General features: G+C 42.4%; 1 protein-coding gene across 1 annotated transcript in view; it reads left to right on the top strand.

The window, feature by feature from the left end:
• The window catches only part of ghra (growth hormone receptor a), a gene marked incomplete at its 5' end in the record, with an annotated part of 28,106 nt that extends 8,063 nt beyond the window's left edge, over positions 1-20,043 (top strand). The window contains 11 exons of the mRNA XM_080004188.1: positions 9,662-9,791; positions 10,503-10,672; positions 11,496-11,674; positions 11,910-12,066; positions 14,026-14,210; positions 15,230-15,386; positions 16,139-16,229; positions 16,399-16,468; positions 17,797-18,044; positions 18,459-18,762; positions 18,823-20,043. Coding sequence (XP_079860314.1) covers positions 9,662-9,791; positions 10,503-10,672; positions 11,496-11,674; positions 11,910-12,066; positions 14,026-14,210; positions 15,230-15,386; positions 16,139-16,229; positions 16,399-16,468; positions 17,797-18,044; positions 18,459-18,762; positions 18,823-19,236 — 2,105 coding nt within the window. The 3' untranslated portion in view covers positions 19,237-20,043. The remainder of the gene's footprint in view (positions 1-9,661; positions 9,792-10,502; positions 10,673-11,495; positions 11,675-11,909; positions 12,067-14,025; positions 14,211-15,229; positions 15,387-16,138; positions 16,230-16,398; positions 16,469-17,796; positions 18,045-18,458; positions 18,763-18,822) is intronic.
• Positions 20,044-20,661: the final 618 nt, after the last annotated feature.

Here is a 20,661-nt window from a genome sequence, read left to right as displayed (position 1 = left end):
GCGCCTTTCAAAAAACCCGAGGTTGCTTTACAGGAGAGGGGCAAGCGGGGGGCGGGGGGAGACGGATTAAGGGGGAGAGGAACAAAACACAAACAAAGGAATAGCTAAACTAACTAACTGATGGGGAAAGGCCATGGTGATAAGGTGGGTCTTGAGGGTTGTTTTGAAAGTGTCCAGGGTTGGGGCGTTACAGATTACGGGAGGGAGAGAGTTCCAGAGGGTGGGGGCTGCAACGCTGAAAGCTCAGTCCCCGAAAGTTTGTAATCTGGTACGGGGGACGGACAGCAGACCCATCTCAGAGGACCGCAAGCTCTGGGATGGAGTGTGCTGGTGGAGGAGGTCGGACAGGTATTTGGGGGCGTGTGCGTGAAGGGATTTGAATGTGAGGAGGAGGAGTTTGTAAGAGATGCGGAACTTGACCGGGAGCCAGCGGAGGTGGATGAGGGTGGGGGTGATGTGCTGCCAGGGCTTGGTGTGAGTGCGAACCCTGGCAGCTGAGTTCTGCACATACTGAAGCCTGTCCGGGGCTTTGTTGGAAACCCCCGGACAGGACTCCGTTGCAGTAGTCCAACCGGGAGGTGATGAAAGCGTGGATGAGGGTTTCTGCCACGGAGACTGAGAGTGCGGGACGGAGATGGGAGATGTTTTTGAGGGGATAGAAGGCGGACTTGGTGATGGATCTGATGGGTGACTGAAAGGAGAGGGCAGAGTCCAGGATAACACCCAGGTTGCGGACCTCGGGAGATGTTTTGATTGAACAGCCGTCTATGAGGAGGAGGAGATCGCCAGCCTTCCGGAGCAGCGGCTTTGGGGCCACAACCTTGAGCTCCGACTTTTTGCTGTTGAGTTGGAGTAGGTTTGTTGTCATCCAGGTTTTTATGGCATGAAGGCAGTGGACCAGAGACTGTGGGGGGAGCAGAGTGGATGGTGAGGTGCTGAGATAAAGCTGTGTATCATCAGCGTAGCAGTGGAAGTTGAGACCATGGTGACGAATGATCTGGCTGAGGGGGAGCAGGTAGATGATGAAGAGTGTTGGACCGAGCACAGAGCCTTGAGCTCTGTAGAAGAGTAGCTGTGGGATCGGGCCAGACGGGCTAGCATTCGCTCGCCATGATTATCAACGAGACCATGGGCACCCATGACCCTGTCACCGGTTCAGCGGTTGTCCTTCCTTGGACCACGTTTGGTAGGTACTAATCACTGCATACCGGTAACACCCCACAAGACCTGTCGTTTTGGAGATGCTCTGACCCAGTCGTCTAGCCATCACAATTTGGTCCTTGTCAAAGTGGCTCAGATCCTTACGCTTGACCATTTTTCCTGCTTCCAACACATCAACTTCAAGAACTGACTGTTCACTCGCTGCCTAATATATCCCAGTCCTTGACAGGTGCCATTGGAACAAGATGAGCAATGTTACTCACTTCACCTGTCAGTGGTTTTAATGTTGTGGCTGATCGATGTGTGTGTGTGTGTGTGTGTGTGTGTGTCTGTCTGTGTGTGTGTATGTGTGTATATATATATATATATATATATATATAGTAAAAATACTACTATACTATATTGTTAATATACCTTATTTCCGTATCTCCCAACCTCCGAACCCCTATAACAGCCATTAGAATAGTAGTTTTCGATGCCCTATGAGGGCGACTGTACTTTTGTGTTTGTTAATAGTTTAATAGTAAATAGTTAGTTAAACCTTTATTGTTTTTACACCTTCATATGTATAGGAGCCTAATCTCGAATCACATTGTATAAAGCAAAGAAGAATAAAGGCATATAAAGGTAAAAAAAAAAAAAAAAAGAAATCCCAGAAATAACAGGTTAAAGTGCCTTCTTTCTATAGAGGGTGTGGGAACACCTTTGTTGGGTTAAAAGCTGTGAACCCACTTTGCCTCTAGTGATTTAAAATCACAATAGGGACAGAACCAAGTTTTTAACAGTATTTCACAGATATTTATCGATAAACTTCATGGATAGTTCATGGATGTATTGAATGGTTTCTTTCAGTGCACAAACAAACAAGATAACGATATGAGCAGGATTCAGTTTCAGTTATCGTACACAATTAAATCCATTTCTATTCCATGGTACATAGTCCTCTAGGGAACTATTTCATGTGTCATCACTATCAGCACAAACACAGCTTTTGGACAGAGACTGAGCGCTGTCATGGCAACTTGTCGTTGTCATGACAAATTTTGCTATCTGCAAAAAACATATACATGTACTCCTCACTTAACGACCGAGTTCCGCTCCTAGGACCAGGTCGTTAAGCAAATTGGTTGATAAGCGAGGACCCGTGATATTTCACGGTAAGGGGGCGTGGCCGTTGCGAGCGCTAGTGTAATGAATACTGACAGACTGCAGGAACGAGACTGAGAAAGGTGATGAGATGAGATGTATGTAGTGTATATAGTATATATAGTGTATATAGTGTACAGTATATCGTGCATATAGTATATAAAGGGTGATGAGATGAGATGCTTGACGCTGAGACGCCGCGCACGCAGCACGCACGCGACGGTATTGTACGCAGCGCACAGTACTGAGCTGGTCATAAGTCTGAATGGTCGTTAAACAGGTAGGTCGTTAAGCAAGGAGTACCTGTATTATATATGAAATAAATACATGAATTAATAAATAACTAAATATACAAAATGAATACAAAAAAATATATATATGTATATCAATAATATACATATTTTATATACTGTATATATATATAAAAGTTATTTGTCTTGATTTCCCAGCATAATCCCTTGTTTTGTTATTATCCACTGTTTATTTATTCTATTTACTTCTGTGCCATAAAATGTATTTGCCATTTTTTTATTACTTTTCATTTTGTTTAGGCTGCAAGGTAATTTTTTGATTACCTTACACTTTCACACCCGTCTTTTCACACACACACACACACGCACACGCACACACGCACACACGCACACACCCGTCCTCTATCGCAGTTATTAATCCCAGAATTCACTGTAAATGAGCTGGAAGAGGTGGTAATTCTGAGCCTCCGTGACGTATCGCCGTCTCTTCTGGACAATTAGCCGAGCGTTTAGCGTGAGCTGTCCGCCATCAGGCCTGATCACTTCTTCCTCGCTGACTTCTAGCGCTGTCCTCCGCGCAGCGGCTGCAGCAAAGTGCTTTGGGGGTAAAGTCTTTAGGCCTTTTAGTGGATTTTAAACCCTGATGGCCGGAGCTGATGTCTGTTTGGCTTCCATGCAGCCCGTTTCCTAGCTACGCCGTATCAACCCACGTGCAGGGGGGAGGTGGACAGAGGCAGGCACGTGCCGGAGGGGTGGGGGTGCACCTGCCCCTTTGCCCCTTGATGTCGTGATTTCTTTATGTGTGAATGGGCTTTCTGAATAGGTAATGGATTTTCTGGGCAAGATATGCATACTCATGAAGAACGCGTCCGTGCTCCTTATTGAAGGAAAAAAAACCTGCCCCTCTTAACGTCTCTGCACAGGCCTGAACGGAAGCTGTTTTCAGTCTCTGGACCATGCCACACACACACACACACACACACACATGCAGTAAGAGCTTTATTTCCAATAACGCCATGAATTGGAGAACATAAACCCCTGTTTATTGGGGTTTGAGAGTGGTCTCCAGCTCAGGTACAGGCAGGAATAGTTCCCGTCACCAAAAATATTTAAAGGTGATGAAACAGCACAACATGAAAGTACTGAGGTGCATTGTGTGAAAGCAGTTGTGAAACCTGAGGTTTCCTACCGACCCAGCAGGACAGACTGCCTTCTGGCATGTTCAGCTAGTCAGGACCTGTGGAACGACTTTCTATGAACCGCCAGTGCTCCTCTAACATGTAATAGACGTGTATTAGACATTTAATATATGTGTAATAGATGTGTAATAGATGTGTAATTGATGTCTAAATGATGTCTAATTGATGTGTAATAGATGTGTAATCGACATCTAATAGATGTGTAATAGATGTGTTGATGTGTGCGATACCCAGTGCAGTTTGAACACGTTAACTTGATATTTTCTTTCCGTTTGTATCCAAATAGTTTCCTTTGGATGGCTTTGTTTTTTAATTTTGTTTTATTTTGTGTTAAATTAGCAAAAAAACGTGTCTAAAAGTGTGAGGAGCAGATACGGATTCAAGGATTCAAGATTCAAGAGGTTTATTCGTCACATACATATACATACTTTCATACATATATGCAGTGAAATGTAATGCAACGCACCCGGTGATAACACACAATATGTCCTAGGAAAAATTTCTTTCTCATAGACCAACTAACTGACTCCTAAAACGTAATACAGTAAGTCGAATACTTATAGAATAAAGTAAAAATATATAGAATCAAATAAAATACAATAAAATAAAATGAGATAAAATGGAATAGATAGAAGGAATATGCTTATGTATATGGAATAGGCAATTCTGTATATACAGATATGTGCATACGGTCGGTTGAATGAACACAGTGACACTGTAACAATCAAACACAGAATAAAAAAATATATTTTAGGTTATTAAGTCAGATACAAATTGATAATACCGAGTTGGAGTGTGCCACTGAGGCCTGTGGTGTTTTTGGATATGCTCCGCCCCCTCCAGCCATTACTCAAGAGGAGAGAAAAAACAACTGGGCGGGGTCTCTTGGTCTCTGCTGCTTAACCTTTGACCTCTGACACACTTTTGGCAGCCTAAGCCAAACGGAGCCGTGAGCCCAGAAATGCAATCTAGCCCCGAACGAACACGCTGCAGTCCCACGACATTTAGCACAAGGTTCCCCCAACCCGGTGCAGCTGCAGTGACACAGTGTTTAATATAACATTTACAATGAAGAAAAACAAGAACGCATCTTTACCTCTCTGAGAATTCCAGGGACTTTCCAGACTTTCCAACAGACAGACAGACAGACAGATAGATAGATAGATAGATAGATAGATAGATAAAAAAAATACATATATATATATAATAACTGCATAAAATAGGAAAAACATTGTAGCCTTGTCATACGTTTACCGAGGGTCAATCCTTTCTATATTGGAGTTTGGGATATACAGTACTGTAATAAATTGATACAAATTTTATAAAAAAAAAATGTATAAAAAAAATATATTATTTATTTTCCGGGGGCGCGGGGGGGACATTAAAAAACAATCTGAAGCTTCTGTTGCTGCTGAAGTTTTTGGTTTCCAGCTGGCATCCCATGTCTGTGGCCAGCCGACAAGGCCTTTGATGGCGGCAACAGGAATGTGTTGGAGTGAGGGAGTTAGGGAGTGAGGGGGGGGAGCTAAAACAAGAGCCAGTCAAGTATGGAAGGAATAGTGGAACGGAGGAAATAACAGCGTTGAGCGTCCAACTTTCTGTCGTTTGTCACTTTCTTTCTTTATTTCTCCGTCTCTCTTTCTTCATCCCTTCCTCCCATCCTCTCTCCATTCCTCCCTCTGACTGTCTCTCCATCTCTTCGTCTCTCCCTCTCTTTTTTGTTTTTATGCATGAATGGGCATCGGGATTTCATTGTAAACAGCTTTATTATATAGGGACTAAAAGAAGGGTCCCGGCCCTGACAGACCCCTGTTTTAGTCTGACGGTTTGGGGGGCAGGCGAGGGAGACGCGCAGGGGTGTGTCTGAATATCAGTCTGAATATCAGTTGTCAGCTTTGGAAAAAATACAATTATATAAGCCCTAATAATAACCATATTTAAGCAGGCGCCACTGCGTGGTTTTAGCAGGGGAAAAAGAACACAGTCACTCCTTTCCCAACATTATTTTTTATAAACATGGGAGGAGAATAATGTGGCAACAACAGCGTTATAACGACTCACATATTCCACAATAAATAACTTTAATTAGCCGATAGGAAAAATGTTTGGTACGAGTTCTGACTACGTCCTCATTGGTCGAGTCCAACATATATATATATATATATATATATATATATATATATATATATATATATATATATATATATATATATATATATATATATATATATGTATGTATATTTATACCAGTCATATATATATATATATATATATTTTTTTTTTTTTATCTTGTTCCATGTGCCCTTTTTTTTTTTACTTTGAGCGCCTGCCCCTCTTTAGGTCTTTGCACGAGTCCGCTGCACACACAGACACACACACACACACACACACACACACCGTGTCCGGTTTGTGTGTGTGTGTGTGTGTGTGTTTGTGTGTGTGTGTGTGTGTGTGTGTGTGTGTGAGCCCAAAAATGCAATGTACCCTCCAAATGAACACGCTGCAGCCCCACGACATTTAGCAGAAGGTTTCCCCGACGCATATCACATACTGTATCACGTACTGTAAAAAAATTTAAATATATAATATAAAATAAAGACATACTGTATCTTTATGTCCCCCGAGAATTGCAGCGTGCGCTGGGGGGTGTCGACTGCAGCCCGCTGGCTCCGAACCCACTTTCATTAAATGTGGTTCGGAGTTCGGAGCACACTGCACCCGTCCACCTGGCACGAGGGCTGCGGGAACGAAACTCAAAATATTACAAAAAAAATCGCAATAAAGTTCAGTATAAGTTCATCCAGTTTGTTGCACAGTGAACGAGAAATGTTCCCGGTAACGGTGTGCCACGTCCCCCTCGAATCCGACGTTTCTCTGTGTGTACAAGGGAGAGTGCGCCTTCGACCAGGATGTCCAGCAATTCCGCAGATGTGGCGATGAAACTAGGAAATAAACCCGACCATCAGCGAGGGGATGTCCTCGAGTTCAGAGGTTCCCAACAACCGTCTCGCGGACCGCGCTTGGCGGTGGCTTGGCAGTATTCGCCACCGGACCGGGAAACCGCGGGTGGGATTTTTTCAGGCGCGATCTGCTCCACAGCAGAGCAGCAACAGGAAACGGAGTAAATTAGATAGATCTAGAGTTTTTATTTGCTTTGCTTGGAGAACAGATTGCTCTGATCGGAGCTGCAGGTAGTAATTTGCCTTTTACTCCCAGCGTTCTCTTGCAAAAATAGCATCCGTTTTTCTGCACTTGTTATAAGTAACTTATTGTTTATTATTATAAAGTCTAGTTTTGCTAAAGCTCTTCACTGTTTAGGTGTGTTGTTTAAACATTCTCATATTTTTGTTGTTATTTATAATTTTAAATATACAAAGTCACTTATTGAGGAAACAAGTGTTTTTCTTTCCAAAACAAGACTCAATAAAAAAAACACATACGTTTAAATCGAAAATCAAATCGTGACATCCCTCATATACAGTATATGTGTGTGTATATATATATATATATATATACTGTATATATATTGACTGACTTTATTGAGTCTTTATTGGTGGAATTGATGTAGGAAGCTCACGTCACCAGTCAAATGATATATTTATATATATGTGTGTGTATATAGGAGAAAGCGAGAACCACTGCTTAATCTAACTTGGCTGTGCAGCAAAATAATACAGTTTCAGGTTCCTTGGATTAAGGCCCCCCCGTTGTCGGGAAGGTATAGCACACTAATACGAAGTCGAGCTGCTTTGTTGTTCCATATAAAGGATGAAAAAACACACTAAATTTGTGAGTGGTGTAATAGGGATATTTTCAAAATAGGTTCAGGAATAGGGCAGAGCCGTCGTCTTAATTATGTTGGACCTGCCTGTCAGGGTTAGATGGAGCAAACTCATTCTGTTGATTTGACCTCATGACCTGCCCCCTGACCGCAACCCCACCCCACCCCACCCCGACCCCGGATACCCCCCTCCACACACACCTTCCTCCTACAGTGTGTCTCACTTATAGTGTATTCATATTTATACGACTGTCCATACTGGACATACCTCTCATAGAGTGTATTTATGTTTATATCCAATCTATACTGTACATATCTTGTCCATAGCGTATTCACCGTATTCATATCATACCTTATTCTGTATAGAACATCTTACTACTAGCATTGCTTGTAATTAAACCTGCACTATATATCTACTTATACCATATCTGCACTACTACTACTACTGCTACTACTACCACTACTCTTACTACTCCTACTTCTATTGTTGCTCATGTTCATAGTCTTCTGCTGTATATATCTACCATATTCACCACCACTGTTCATACTGCATATATACAGTATCTTATTTATTTCTATATTCCACGAGGCATACTGTATGTGCATACTCAGCACCTAACTACTTTTTTGCACTTTTGGGTTAGATGCTAAACTGCATTTCATTGTCTCAGTACTTGCACCCTGTGCAACTACAATTAAGTTGAATGTAATCTAATCTATGCCCTCGCCAAGATCTATGCCGTGCCACCGTTTTATCGCCGAGCTCTATCGGCTTTGGGACCTTGTTTACGCTGTGTGAGCCTTTCCGAACGATGTCCAGTCGGTTAAATCTGCCACAGGACTCCAATCGACACATCTCAAGGATAATTTAGGCAAAAAGCATGCACCTGACAACAGTTTGGAGTGCCGCAGTCCCAAATACTTATGTAAATTAGAGATTTCAGTTTTTGATTTTGGATAAATTTGCGAAATGTTCTGAAAACATGTTTTTTACATTGTCATTATGGGTTATCGAGTGTACAGTATATTGATGGGCAAAAATGGCAATTTTATCAATTTAAAATTACGCCTACAACAATAAAGTGTGCAAAAAATGAATGGGTCTGGATACTTTCAGAAGCCACTCTATATATACAGCATATATATAATTATAAATATTTTTTCATGCCTAAATTATTTTCCGGTAGGGGAGGAGAGAACATTGAAAAAGAATCTGAAGCCTCTGTTTTTGCTGAAGTTTTTGGTTTCCAGCTGGCATCCCATGTCTGGGGCCAGCCGACAAGGCCTTTGATGGCGGCAACAGGAATGTGTTGGAGTGAGGGAGTGAGGGAGGGAGGGAAGGATGGAGGGAGGGAGGGGGGGATGGAGGGATGGAGGGAGGGATGGAGGGAGGAAGGGAGTAAGTGAGGGAGAATTTAAATAGCCGAGATGGGCTACATTGTGCAGGAGTTCAAGGCAGAGAGAGAGAGCGAGAGAGAGAGAGAGAGAGAGAGAGAGAGAGAGACGATGGAAAAGAGGTAGAAGAAGGGAATACATGCAGACCTGTCCATGAGCTCCGTCTAAATGAGCATGGGTGTACTTAAAAAAATCGTAATTTTTTCGGAAGAACGTTGGATGATAATGTTCGTTTGGTGCAGAGCACCAGCCAAGTGTTTGTGCAATGCAGTGTGACAGCGTCTGAAGGCTGAGGTGCGTGCGTGTTTAATTTATTCTGCCTTCAATCCAAAGAGCAGGGAGGGCAGGGAGGGCAGAGCGGAAAAAAAAGAAAATAAAAAATCAATGTTACCTTCACTTGCTTATTTATGGCTGCACCAAACGAGGATCATTCAGCCAGATGAGAAACTGCTCTGACGGCGGGCGGGGGGGGGGATGAAAATGGCTGAGTCAGGACCTAAATGGCGCGGAACAGAAATATGACCGGAGGTACGAGGATGACAAATATTGTGAAATAAACCAAGCAGGAGCGTAGTGCGACGGTAGAAAGACGGATGGATGTATGGATGTAAGGATGGATGGATGGATGGATGGATGGATGGATGGACAGATGACATACCTTCTCACTCTCTCTCTCGCTCTCTCTCTCTCTCTCTCTCTCTCTCTCCTTCTCTCTCCCTTCATCACAGCCACCTCTGCGCCCCATTTCACGGAGTGTGTGTCCAGGGATGAGGCGACGTTCCGCTGCTGGTGGAGCGTGGGCGGCTTCCAGAACCTGTCGCAGCCCGGAGCGCTGCGGGTCTTCTACCTCAAGAAGCAGTAGGTTTGGGACGCGGCCTAAAGTTGGGACTTTGCACAATGTAATAAATGAAATGATGTCATAACTGATAAGATACTACTAATTCAGTTCAGTACTTACATCAGACCTAAAAATAGACAAAAGACAATAGAAAATACATTTTACAAACAACATACATTATTTTCTCTGATAATTTTTATAGTAGTATAGTTAAAGTTTGTTAATATTTAGGTTAATATTTATTGTTTTTTGTTTCTTTGTCTGCTGTACATTGCTTGTTCTTTCTATATTTTAGGTGATTTTCATTTTATTGACAATTTTTTCTTGTTCATTTATTGAGCTCACTTTATAGTTTTTGTTCATTTTTAGGTTTATATTTACTGGTTATTTTTTATCATTAGGTTTATTGTATATTGCCAAAACACTGCTCATTGTTTATTTTTTGTTTGTTGTCTCTTTTATTGTTCATTCTGAGTTTATCGTTTTCTTGTAAATGTTCAGGTCAATTTTCAGTTTATCTATCTTCTCGTTCTCTTTAGGTTTATTGAGTATTACCAGCTTAGGTTATTAATTATTAGTAATAATAAGAAGTAATTTGTAATAAATGTATTTGTTATTCCTATTTTTATTCTTATTACTTCATTATTATTGCCTATTGTTGAAAGCGAGTCTCATCGGGGGCATCATTAAAAAACACAGTCGTCTCATTACGTTGTCTTCCCTCTTCTCAGATCTCCCACCAGCGAATGGAGAGAATGTCCGGAATACGTGTATTCCAACAGGGAATGCTTTTTCGACAGGAACCACACACTGATCTGGATCACCTACTGCGTGCAGCTGCGAACCCAGGACAACGTCACCTTCTACGACCAGAACGACTGCTTCACAGTGGAGAACATCGGTCTGTAATCTGAGGTTCACCGGGGAATTTATATTCTTTTATTTTATATTGTTTTATTTTATTTTCATTGCACTTATTTTCACTTGCCGCCTTGCTTCCCCTCCCTTCATTTATTTTATTGTTATTATTGAATGACATTCAGTCGGTCACTTCAGACAGAAAAAATTCACTTAGGGGGTGGATACAGAGCGAAATTCAGCGTGCGGAACGTAATTATCTACGTTCAAAATGGCTTTTCTGAGAAATGCCGCTTTACACCGCATCAACATCCCAACACCTGTCAGAACAATTTTCTAATACATCCCTATTTTCCCCAAGATGTATTTATTTTTTTGTTTTTTTTGTTGACTTGTTTTCCTCTGTCGTCCACTAAACTCTGCTTTTTCATCATTGCCATTTCTACTAACCCGACTGAAAAATGTAGCCTCAATAACCATAACCAACTTCAATAAGTTCTATGTTCTGTGACGCAATTTTCACGCCCATGAAATTCCTTTAGGGTCATGTACGGGTAAATTTGAAAAATTTAAAATTTAAAAATTTAAAATTATTATTTATTTTCATTTTTATTTTTTATCAAGATCGTTCGATTAATCGCGATCAATTACTTTCATCGTTTGACAGAATAAATAAATATACAATGATATGGCCATGGATAACATGGATGAGTAGCTGTAAATTTGCAGCATGAGGCTTCTGGACACGTTTGTCCCAAATGAACCCAATCTGGACTCCCCACCCTTACCGACCCAACGCCCCAAACCGTGTTAAGAGACGTTCATACGTGTTCTTTAGAAGTTCTACTGTTTGTGCTCTTGGGCAGTGCGTCCCGATCCCCCGGTGGCCCTGAACTGGACCCTGCTGAGCACCAGTCCCTACGGGCCGCACTTTGACGTCCTGGTGAGCTGGGAGCCGCCGCCCTCGGCCGACGTCCACACCGGCTGGATGCGGCTGGAATACGAGCTGCAGTACCGGGGAAGGAACAGCACCCAGTGGAAGACGGTGGGTCTACGTGTCACTCTCCTCCTGTCTATCTATCTATCTATCTATCTATCTATCTATTGTTGGATGTAGTTTTCTTGAGGATCCCAACACTATCTATCACCACATCTCTACCCAAAACACACAAGGTCCAATGTGCATCTTTGCTTCAGTTGTTTACAATGTAAGCCTCTTTTCTGGCTCACTTATCACCATGAATTTCCTCCCGTTCTCTCCCTCTCCCTCCCTCCACCAGCTGGAGGTGCAGGGCAGCAGCACCCAGCAGACCATCTACGGGCTGCACATCGAGGAGGAGTACGAGGTCCACGTCCGCTGCAAGATGAAGGCCTTCACCAAGTTTGGGGAGTTCAGCGACTCCGTCTTCATCCAGCTGACGGAGATTCCCCTCAGAGGTGAGAGAGAGAGAGAGACAGAGAGAGGGCATGTGTGTGTGTGTGTGTGTGTGTGTGTGTGTGTGTGTGTGTGTTTGTTTTAATGTACTTGTGAGGACCGGTCTCCCCATTGACTATAGAAGTGCATCAGAAACATGGGTCCTCACTAGCCAGGTTTATGAATTCGGTCCTCACGTTGATACTAGTATAAGAATGTGTGTGCTTGCGTGTGTGTGTGTGTGTGTGTGTGTGTGTGTGTGTGTGTGTGTGTGTGTGTGTGTGTGTGTCTGTGTGTGTGTGTGTGTGTGTATGTGTGTGTGTGCGCGTGCATGCGCACGTGTAATAGAGATAGAGAATTTTTCCATTGGACTGGTTTCGAAAGAGAAAAAAATGACGTCCTCTTTCTAAAGGAGGAGGAATGGTGCTTTGTGATTTATTGGTTATTTGAAGGGATGTGTTCCCAACCATCTCTTCCAAAAGCAACATCAACCTCAGAATGTGAATGATAATAGTAATAATGGTATTGAAAGGCCTCGCTGTTGCAGTGTCGAAAAAAATCGTCACTTGAAAGCGTCTTAGTTAACGGATAAGAAATATTTGATCTCATTGTAGTTTGGTTTGAAACCACCACGCAAGCTTAATTTCCTTTGGGAGCTTTTTAAATACGCCTCAGTGCACCAAATGGGAGGAACCGTTCTGCGGTTAAGAGCCGGTTGCAAGAAATGAATCACACGTGGAGTAAGAGGCAGAACAAAACCATTCAAAAAAAACAATGTCCACCTCCAGTCAGAAAGGAGGCATTACTGAGCGCTCACATTAAACTCATTTCGCTGCAGGCTAATAGAGATGCACAAAAGGCAGACGTCGTTCACTGCCACTTAAAATTCCCCCGTTGCTAAATGCTCTCATTAAGAGCGTCTCCCATCGCTACTTTTTAACACCACGCAGGGCGGGAGACACCGTTTAGTCCCTGTCCATTGTGAAAAGAAGCAACCCTAACCAACCACATTCCCGCGGAACTGTCCCTCACAGGGATGCATCTACGTAGAGGTACCAGCTCAGATTTGTTCCAATGTACAGTATGCTGTACAGCAAAAAGGTCAGAGGTCACCGGGCCACAAGTTGGCCCTAAGAATCACCGAATCAGAACCAGAATCCGTTCAAAATCCATTTCTTCGTGTTGAGGGCTGGTGCGCTCTTCTTCTCTCTCTTTGGGCTGCTCCCGTTAGGGGTCGCCACAGCGCATCATCCGCCTCCAATACCTTCTGTTCTGCGCGTCTTCCCCCCTTGCACCAACCGCCCGCATGTCCTCCCTCACCGCATCCATAAAGCTTCTCTTTGGCCTCCCTCTTTTCCTCTTGCCTGGCAGCTCCATCCTCAGCCTCCTTCTCCCAGTGTAACTCTCATCCCGCCTACACACGTGTCCAGACCATCTCATTCTGGCCTCTCTCACTTTCCCACCAAAATGTGCGTTGCTGAACAGATAATTATAACAAAGAGAGATTAACAGTCTGAAATCAATTCTAAAAACAGGAAAACTAAACTAAAATAGCAAGTTGAAAAAAAACAAAATAGCCAAATATACAAAAATAGAAAAGTATGAAAACAAAAATATACAAATTAGCCAAATAAATAAAGAAATTGCCAAATATACAAAATAGCCCAAAAAAAAAAATAAATTGCCAAATAAAACAAACTGAAATACCAAAATATAAAAATTCCAAATCTACAAAATAGTCGAAAATATATGCCAAATTCAAAAATATTTATATCCAAAAATAAGCAAATGTATGTACCGCGACATGATCCAATGCACAGGACGAATTAAGTTAAGAGGCACTATCTGGGGGCTCAGTGGCAGTATGGTGACTAGCATGTGTATATAAGACAAATATAGATGGATAAACTGTACGAGATGAATGAATAAATAGACATGGCTCGACGAGTGGGATCTAAATGGTTGTGGCTTCGCTGCTCCAGAAGTGCGCCCCGATCCCCCGGTGGCCCTGAACTGGACCCTGCTGAGCACAAGTCACTACAGGCCGCACTTTGACGTCCTGGTGAGCTGGGAGCCGCCGCCCTCCATGGACGACGCCAGCACCAGCTGGATGCGGCTGGACTACGAGCTGCAGTACCGGGGCGGGAACAGCACCCAGTGGAAGACGGTGGGTTCAGCTGGTACCCTGCATATTGGGATATTTACTTCCTCTGGATCCTACCAAGTTAATAAGTTAATACTCAACGCAACACATCACATGACCGTCAGTCTGTCAGTCTGTCTGTTTGTCTGTCTATCTGTCTCTCTGTCTATCTATCTATCTATCTATCTGTCTGTCAGTCTGTCTGTTTGTCTGTCTATCTATCTATCTGTCTGTCTATCTATTTATCTATCTGTCTGTCTGTCTGTCTGTCTGTCTGTCTGTCTATCTATCTATCTATCTATCTATCTATCTATCTATCTATCTATCTATCTATCTATCTATCTATCTATCTATCTATCTATCTATCTATCTATCTATCTATCTATCTATCTATCTATCTGTCTATCTATCTGTCTGTCTGTCTGTCTGTCTGTCTGTCTGTCTGTCTGTCTGTCTCTCTGTCTGTCTCTCTGTCTGTCTGTCTGTCTATGTCTTAGTTGTGTCCATGTAACCTTGCCAAACGTGTATTTTTCCACTTTAAACACTTTCCTGTCACCACTCACCACACCGCCTCCATCTTTTTCAAACGAAGCTGCCTGTGAACCAGGGCTTGTCATTCTTATAACTTACCCTGGTGCGTGTCTCGGAGTGTTTTTGCCCCGTGTCGCGCAATGATGACGCAGTGACGCAGTGACACGGTGACCAATCACAAGTCCACAGTGTTTACATGACCTTTTGGTATCGCCAACAGGCGTGATGAAAACACGCTTTCTTTAGCTAACTTCTCCCACAAACATCGTCCGATGTGGATCAAACTTTGGCCACGGCGTGTGTGCACTGCCCCAAATGCAATTATCATTCATTTGTGTCCGTGGTTTCAATGGTTTCTGAGTGCCAGACACTTTTGCATGTCATAATGGCTAGAAGAATAAGAATCCGAGCAAAAGACAACAATAATAATGATATTAATAATATTATTATTATTCTGCTTATTATTATTAATAAAAATAATAATAATAATAATAATAATATCCCTCCACCAGCTGGAGGTGCAGGGCAGCAGCACCCAGCAGACCATCTACGGGCTGCACATCGAGGAGGAGTATGAGGTCCACGTCCGCTGCAAGATGAAGGCCTTCACCAAGTTCTCAGAGTTCAGCGACTCCGCCTTCATCCAGCTGACGGAGATTCCCCTTAGAGGTGAGTGGGTGGTGTCCATGTTGTTTACGTAGGGAAAAGCTAACGTGGTTGGCCATTGACCTCTGGTTGTGTTTGGGCGGACAGGCTGGAAGGTAGTAACATAAAAGATAAGAAGAAAATATGAATTATGGATTTGGAGCATGGACATGGAGCGAAGATGGAATTAGATTAGGTGTTTATTATAATATATTTACTATAATATAATATACTAATGTACTATACTACATCACTCATATATTATAATATAATATGTACTATATACTATTATCTACTAATATACAATGCTACATCACTACACAATATAATAGGTGATGATGAAAGTGATATTTGATGATGCTGATTTGAATGGCAAAAATTATGACGATGATGACAATTATTAGTTTTTTTATAATTATGTTTAATACACATTTTGCTTTTATTTTTCATTTCATTATGGGATAACTACACTGTATGTTTTTGAGCATTTGTGTGTATTTATTTTATTTTGTCGAGCATTTTATTACTTATTTTGTTGAGCTGTTTAATACTCTTATTTTCAATTTATATGTGACTATACATACAATATATTTATGAATTTAGCATATATATACTATGTTCTTTTATTGTTTTTTATACTTCATGTTATCTTATCTTATGTTTATGGTGTTTTAATTTTCATTATTATTATTATTATTATTATTATTATTATTATTATTATTACTAGAATAATCATGATTTTTTGGTGATTTTTCTGTTTCCTGTTCTCCATTTAGAATCCTCATTTCCTGTCTCTCTGCTCCTCGTCTTTGGGATCGTGGCGACCATGCTCCTTATTATGTTGATTTTCTTTTTCCAACAACACCGGTGAGAAAACACAACTCCCATGCACCCACGCACACACACACACACACGCACACACACACACACACACACACACACACACACACACACACACACACACACACACACACACACACACACACACACACACACTCACACACAATGTAATCAATCATCTTCTCTCTTTTCTCAGATTGACTGTGTTCCTGTTGCCTCCGGTTCCCACTCCCAAGATTAAAGGCATCGATCCAGAGCTGCTCAAAGTAAGACGAGAATGCATTTCTGTCAGCATGTGTGTGTGTGTGTGTGCGTGCCTGCATGCGTGCGTGCGTGCAGATTTGCTTCAACGGAAGCAAATCTGAATATGAATTTCCGCCTAGTATTCGGTATTATCAATTCACGTAAACCTTGACGCAAGCACTGTCTGTAAGTTTGATTAAAACGCAGTTGTTTACAAATAATGGCGCAGCACATAATGGAAGCGGTAATTGGAGGTGAAGAGGGTTTTCTCCTTTTCACAAACCCATCTCATCACAACCTCGTTTCGTGTTGCTCCAAATAGGTAGCGCGAAATAGAATGTTTATGCCGCGGCGCTGTCGCCGGCTATTGTCACGGGCCAGCGCACGTATGGATCTGTGCCGGCGGATAATTCACCAACACGCAAACTACTCCACGCAGTTAAATAGAGCAGGGCCGTTCAACCGACGGCCCCGGGGCCCCAAATGTGGCCCGCGTATCGTTGGGGATTGTCGGTAACTAAACCGTAACCCAGAAGTAAATAATCGAAACACCACAAAGTTGACTAAATATCCTCCAACAGAAAGAGGGTTTTCTCTGTGCTCAGTTCGCAATTTGTCACACACACTCTGTCAACTACTGTCATTTTTTTTTTTTTAGAACCAGACATACCACGCATCAAATGAAATCTAATCAACATCAAAACTTCATTTATTTTATATTTTATTTTCAGGCAAGCAAATGCCATTCAAGGTGCTTTACATACAATACACAGATTCCAATATGATAATTGATCAAATTAGAAACGTAAGAAAATTAATTATAATGAAAAACGAAATTTAAAAAAAGCAATACAAATATATACACAAAATTTGTGTAAAATTAAATTAAAACACAGGGAAGGTAGAAAGAAAAAAAATGCAACCTGATGAGATGACCATGTTGTTATTTGGCCTTTAAATACGGGACCAGGTGGGAAAACATAGGGATAATTTGGCAAAGTTACGAGGTGTTTCTTGTTCATAATTACATTCATGTGAGAATTACCTTTTTTTCATTGCTTTACAACCATGGCAAAAAATGTAGAAATATCCTGAACCCTGAACTGGAAACCAGTTGAAATCTGACCTCAAACAGAATACCTTGGAGTGGCCCTGTAGTATACAAGTTATAGAAGTACCACTGAAGAAAGGAAATAAATGGGCATATTCATCACCATTATTTTTTCATTTAATTAATTCATAATAACTATAACTATAATAACAATAAATAATTTTTTTTTTCTAATTCCTAACAACCACACACTCAAATAAATAAATACAAAGGTAAATCCTCCGTTGTCCCCCTGCCTAGAAAGGGAAGCTGGAGGAGCTGAACTTCATCCTGAGCGGCGGCGGCATGGGCGGCCTGCCCTCCTACGCCCAGCACATCTACCAGGACGAGCCCTGGGTGGAGTTCATCGAGGTGGAGGCCGAGGACGACGCCGACGCCGCTGAAGAGAAGGTGGAGCACCACCAGGGCTCCGACACTCTGAGGCTGCTGGGAGTGCCCCACAATTCCGCGGGACGCCACACCCACCGAGGATTCTCCCACTCCCTCGGGTACTGTCTACGTCTGCCCTACGATGGCTTCATATCCACTACCTGTCATATGAATAATTGCGATTAACAATGAAATTCCCTTTTTTTTTCAATTTTATGCCATTTTCTTAATATAATATGATAACAGTGTAATTGCAAGTGTCTACCTGGAGCTTTCTATTGACCTTGAAAGTTGGAATATGAAAGTACAATTTTCCTCAAACGCACCAAATTCACATTCTGTTTATTTCAACATTTCTTACATTGGTTTTAAAATCATGGAAACATGTCGTTGTGGAATCTCGACGTTAATAACAATCTAACTAACTAATAATTATGATAATAACTATGATTTATTAGAGCCTTTCGAGAAACCCAAGTGAAGCCTACTCTCTTCTTATATCTCCCGTTGTGCTTCACCCTCTCTCTTTGCAGCCTCTCCGACGATGCCTTAGTCCGTGGCGTCCGTTCGGACCCGGACCTCCCGAGCCAGGAGGCTCTGATGCTGATGACGCTCCTGCCGGGTCAGCCCGAGGACGCCAAGGGTCCCGTGGCTCCGGAGGAACCGGTGGACGTCCCCGGGGGCCCGGACGGACCCCAGGGCCCCTGGGTCAACACGGACTTCTACGCCCAGGTGAGCGACGTGACGCCCTGCGGAGGCGTGGTGCTGTCCCCGGGCCAGCAGCTCCGAGCCCAGGAGGGCACCACGGAGGAGGAGGACGAGAAGAAGGAGAGAATAATAGAGAGAGAGAATAAAGGGGAGGAGGAGGAGGAGAGGTCGAAGGAGCCGCAGTTCCAGCTGTTGGTGGTGGATTCTAATTCGGATTTGCGCTCGGCGGGAAGCGGCTACACCCCAGCACCCCCCTCCTCCGACTCCCTCGCCCCTGTGCCCGGCGGCGGGTACCACACCTTCCCCGTCCAGCCCCTGGAGACCCGTCCACCGCCACCCGGATCCGGTGGATTCCAGTCCGGCTACGTCCACCCAGACTCCCCCCCGTGCCAGTTCCTCCCCCCGGTGTCGGACTACACGGTGGTGCAGGAGGTGGACTGCCAGCACAGCCTGCTCCTCAACCCTCCTCCCCCACCTTCTCCCCCTGCCCTGGCCCCTCAGTCTCCCCCGCATCGCCTGGCCCAGCATCCGCTCAAGGCCCTGCCCGCGGCCCTGCCCCTGGGGTACATCACCCCAGACCTGCTGGGGAATCTGTCGCCCTGAATATAAACAAAAAGACACGTTCAAGGCTGGGCAGCCTCCCTCCTTCTGACCGAACCCCTCCTGGAAGTCAAATGACTCAGTTTGAGGTTCATTTTTTTCATTTTATTTTTTACAAAAGGGAAGCTTGGACAGCTTAGAGAGATATTTTATTATTGTGAAGATTCAAGCAGTGACCAGAGGAAAAACCATGTTAAACTGTCTTCTCCCTGCTCCACCACGGATGTCAGAGACAAACAAAGCAAAACATATTCAACAAAAGCCTGAATTGCATATTACTGCATATTGCATATTACTTGTTATCATCGGTGTTTCCAATAAGAAATGCTGTTGGAGAAACTTTTTATTGTTTAAAACAGATGAAAATAATTTGGATAATATTTTTGCTGCATTCTTGAATTGCATGTAAAAAAATCATATGCATGCACAAAAAAGTAATACTAAGATAGTTTCAGGTCGTTTAATCCAAACTTGTGCATATTCTCAAATACTCTCAGATATGTATAAAACTCAAACAAATGACAATATTTTAATTTTCTGTGCTTAGTAGCGGCAAAGCTATTAAAGTGAGATCTAAAAAGGAAACGTATATACCAGCAAAGTCAAAAGAATTAAATAGGACAAGCTTCAGATGGACATGAGTAAGAGTTGAATGCTAATGGGGGTGGAGACTGAGACTGCAACACGTGTGCATTGTAAAAAGAAAAAAGCTTCTTGTCCAGGTTTTATTCTTATACTGAAAAAAAATGTTTATAATGAATTGGGAGAACATTGGAGCACATTTTGAACATGTTCTATTGGAGTACTGCTCAGTTTGACAATGAGGGGAATACAAAAAAAATTGTTTTTAGACGTAATGGTCAGCTGATATATATATAATGTATATGTATATATATATATATGTGTGTATATATATATATATATATACACATATACTGTATACAAATATATGTGTGTATATATACGGTATGTATGTGTGTATATATATATATATATATATATATATATATATATATATATATATATATATACTGTATACAGCATGTGACCTACAAATTGGTTAACCTGTGTATATACAGTACATGTGTTTTTTCTATGGAAGCTGTGTCATCCAGACAAGATGTGTCTTCTCACAAAAAGTGATGCTGTTTATTTTTTCATATGGATGATGTCAGCATACAGTATATGCGGTATCAGAGAGTGTATATTTTATCTATTGGAGTTTCCTGTTGGACCGCGCAGCAGCTCCGTGGTAGCGCTGTCTATCCACCGCGTTTGAGTCTTTTTTTTTTCGGGGGAGGTTTGTTTGTTTGTTTGTTTTTTTTGTTTGTTTGTTTTTTTGTTTTTTTTTGGTATCCATCAATCGACGTGGTTGTTGGCACCGGAGAATCTTAAAAGTCCCCAGTGGCGTGAATGGGACCGCGTGGC

This window comes from Zeus faber (genome assembly GCF_960531495.2).
Source record: "Zeus faber genome assembly, chromosome: 7".
Taxonomy (NCBI): Eukaryota; Metazoa; Chordata; class Actinopteri; order Zeiformes; family Zeidae; genus Zeus; species Zeus faber.
This window is presented reverse-complemented; position numbering and strand designations above follow the sequence as displayed.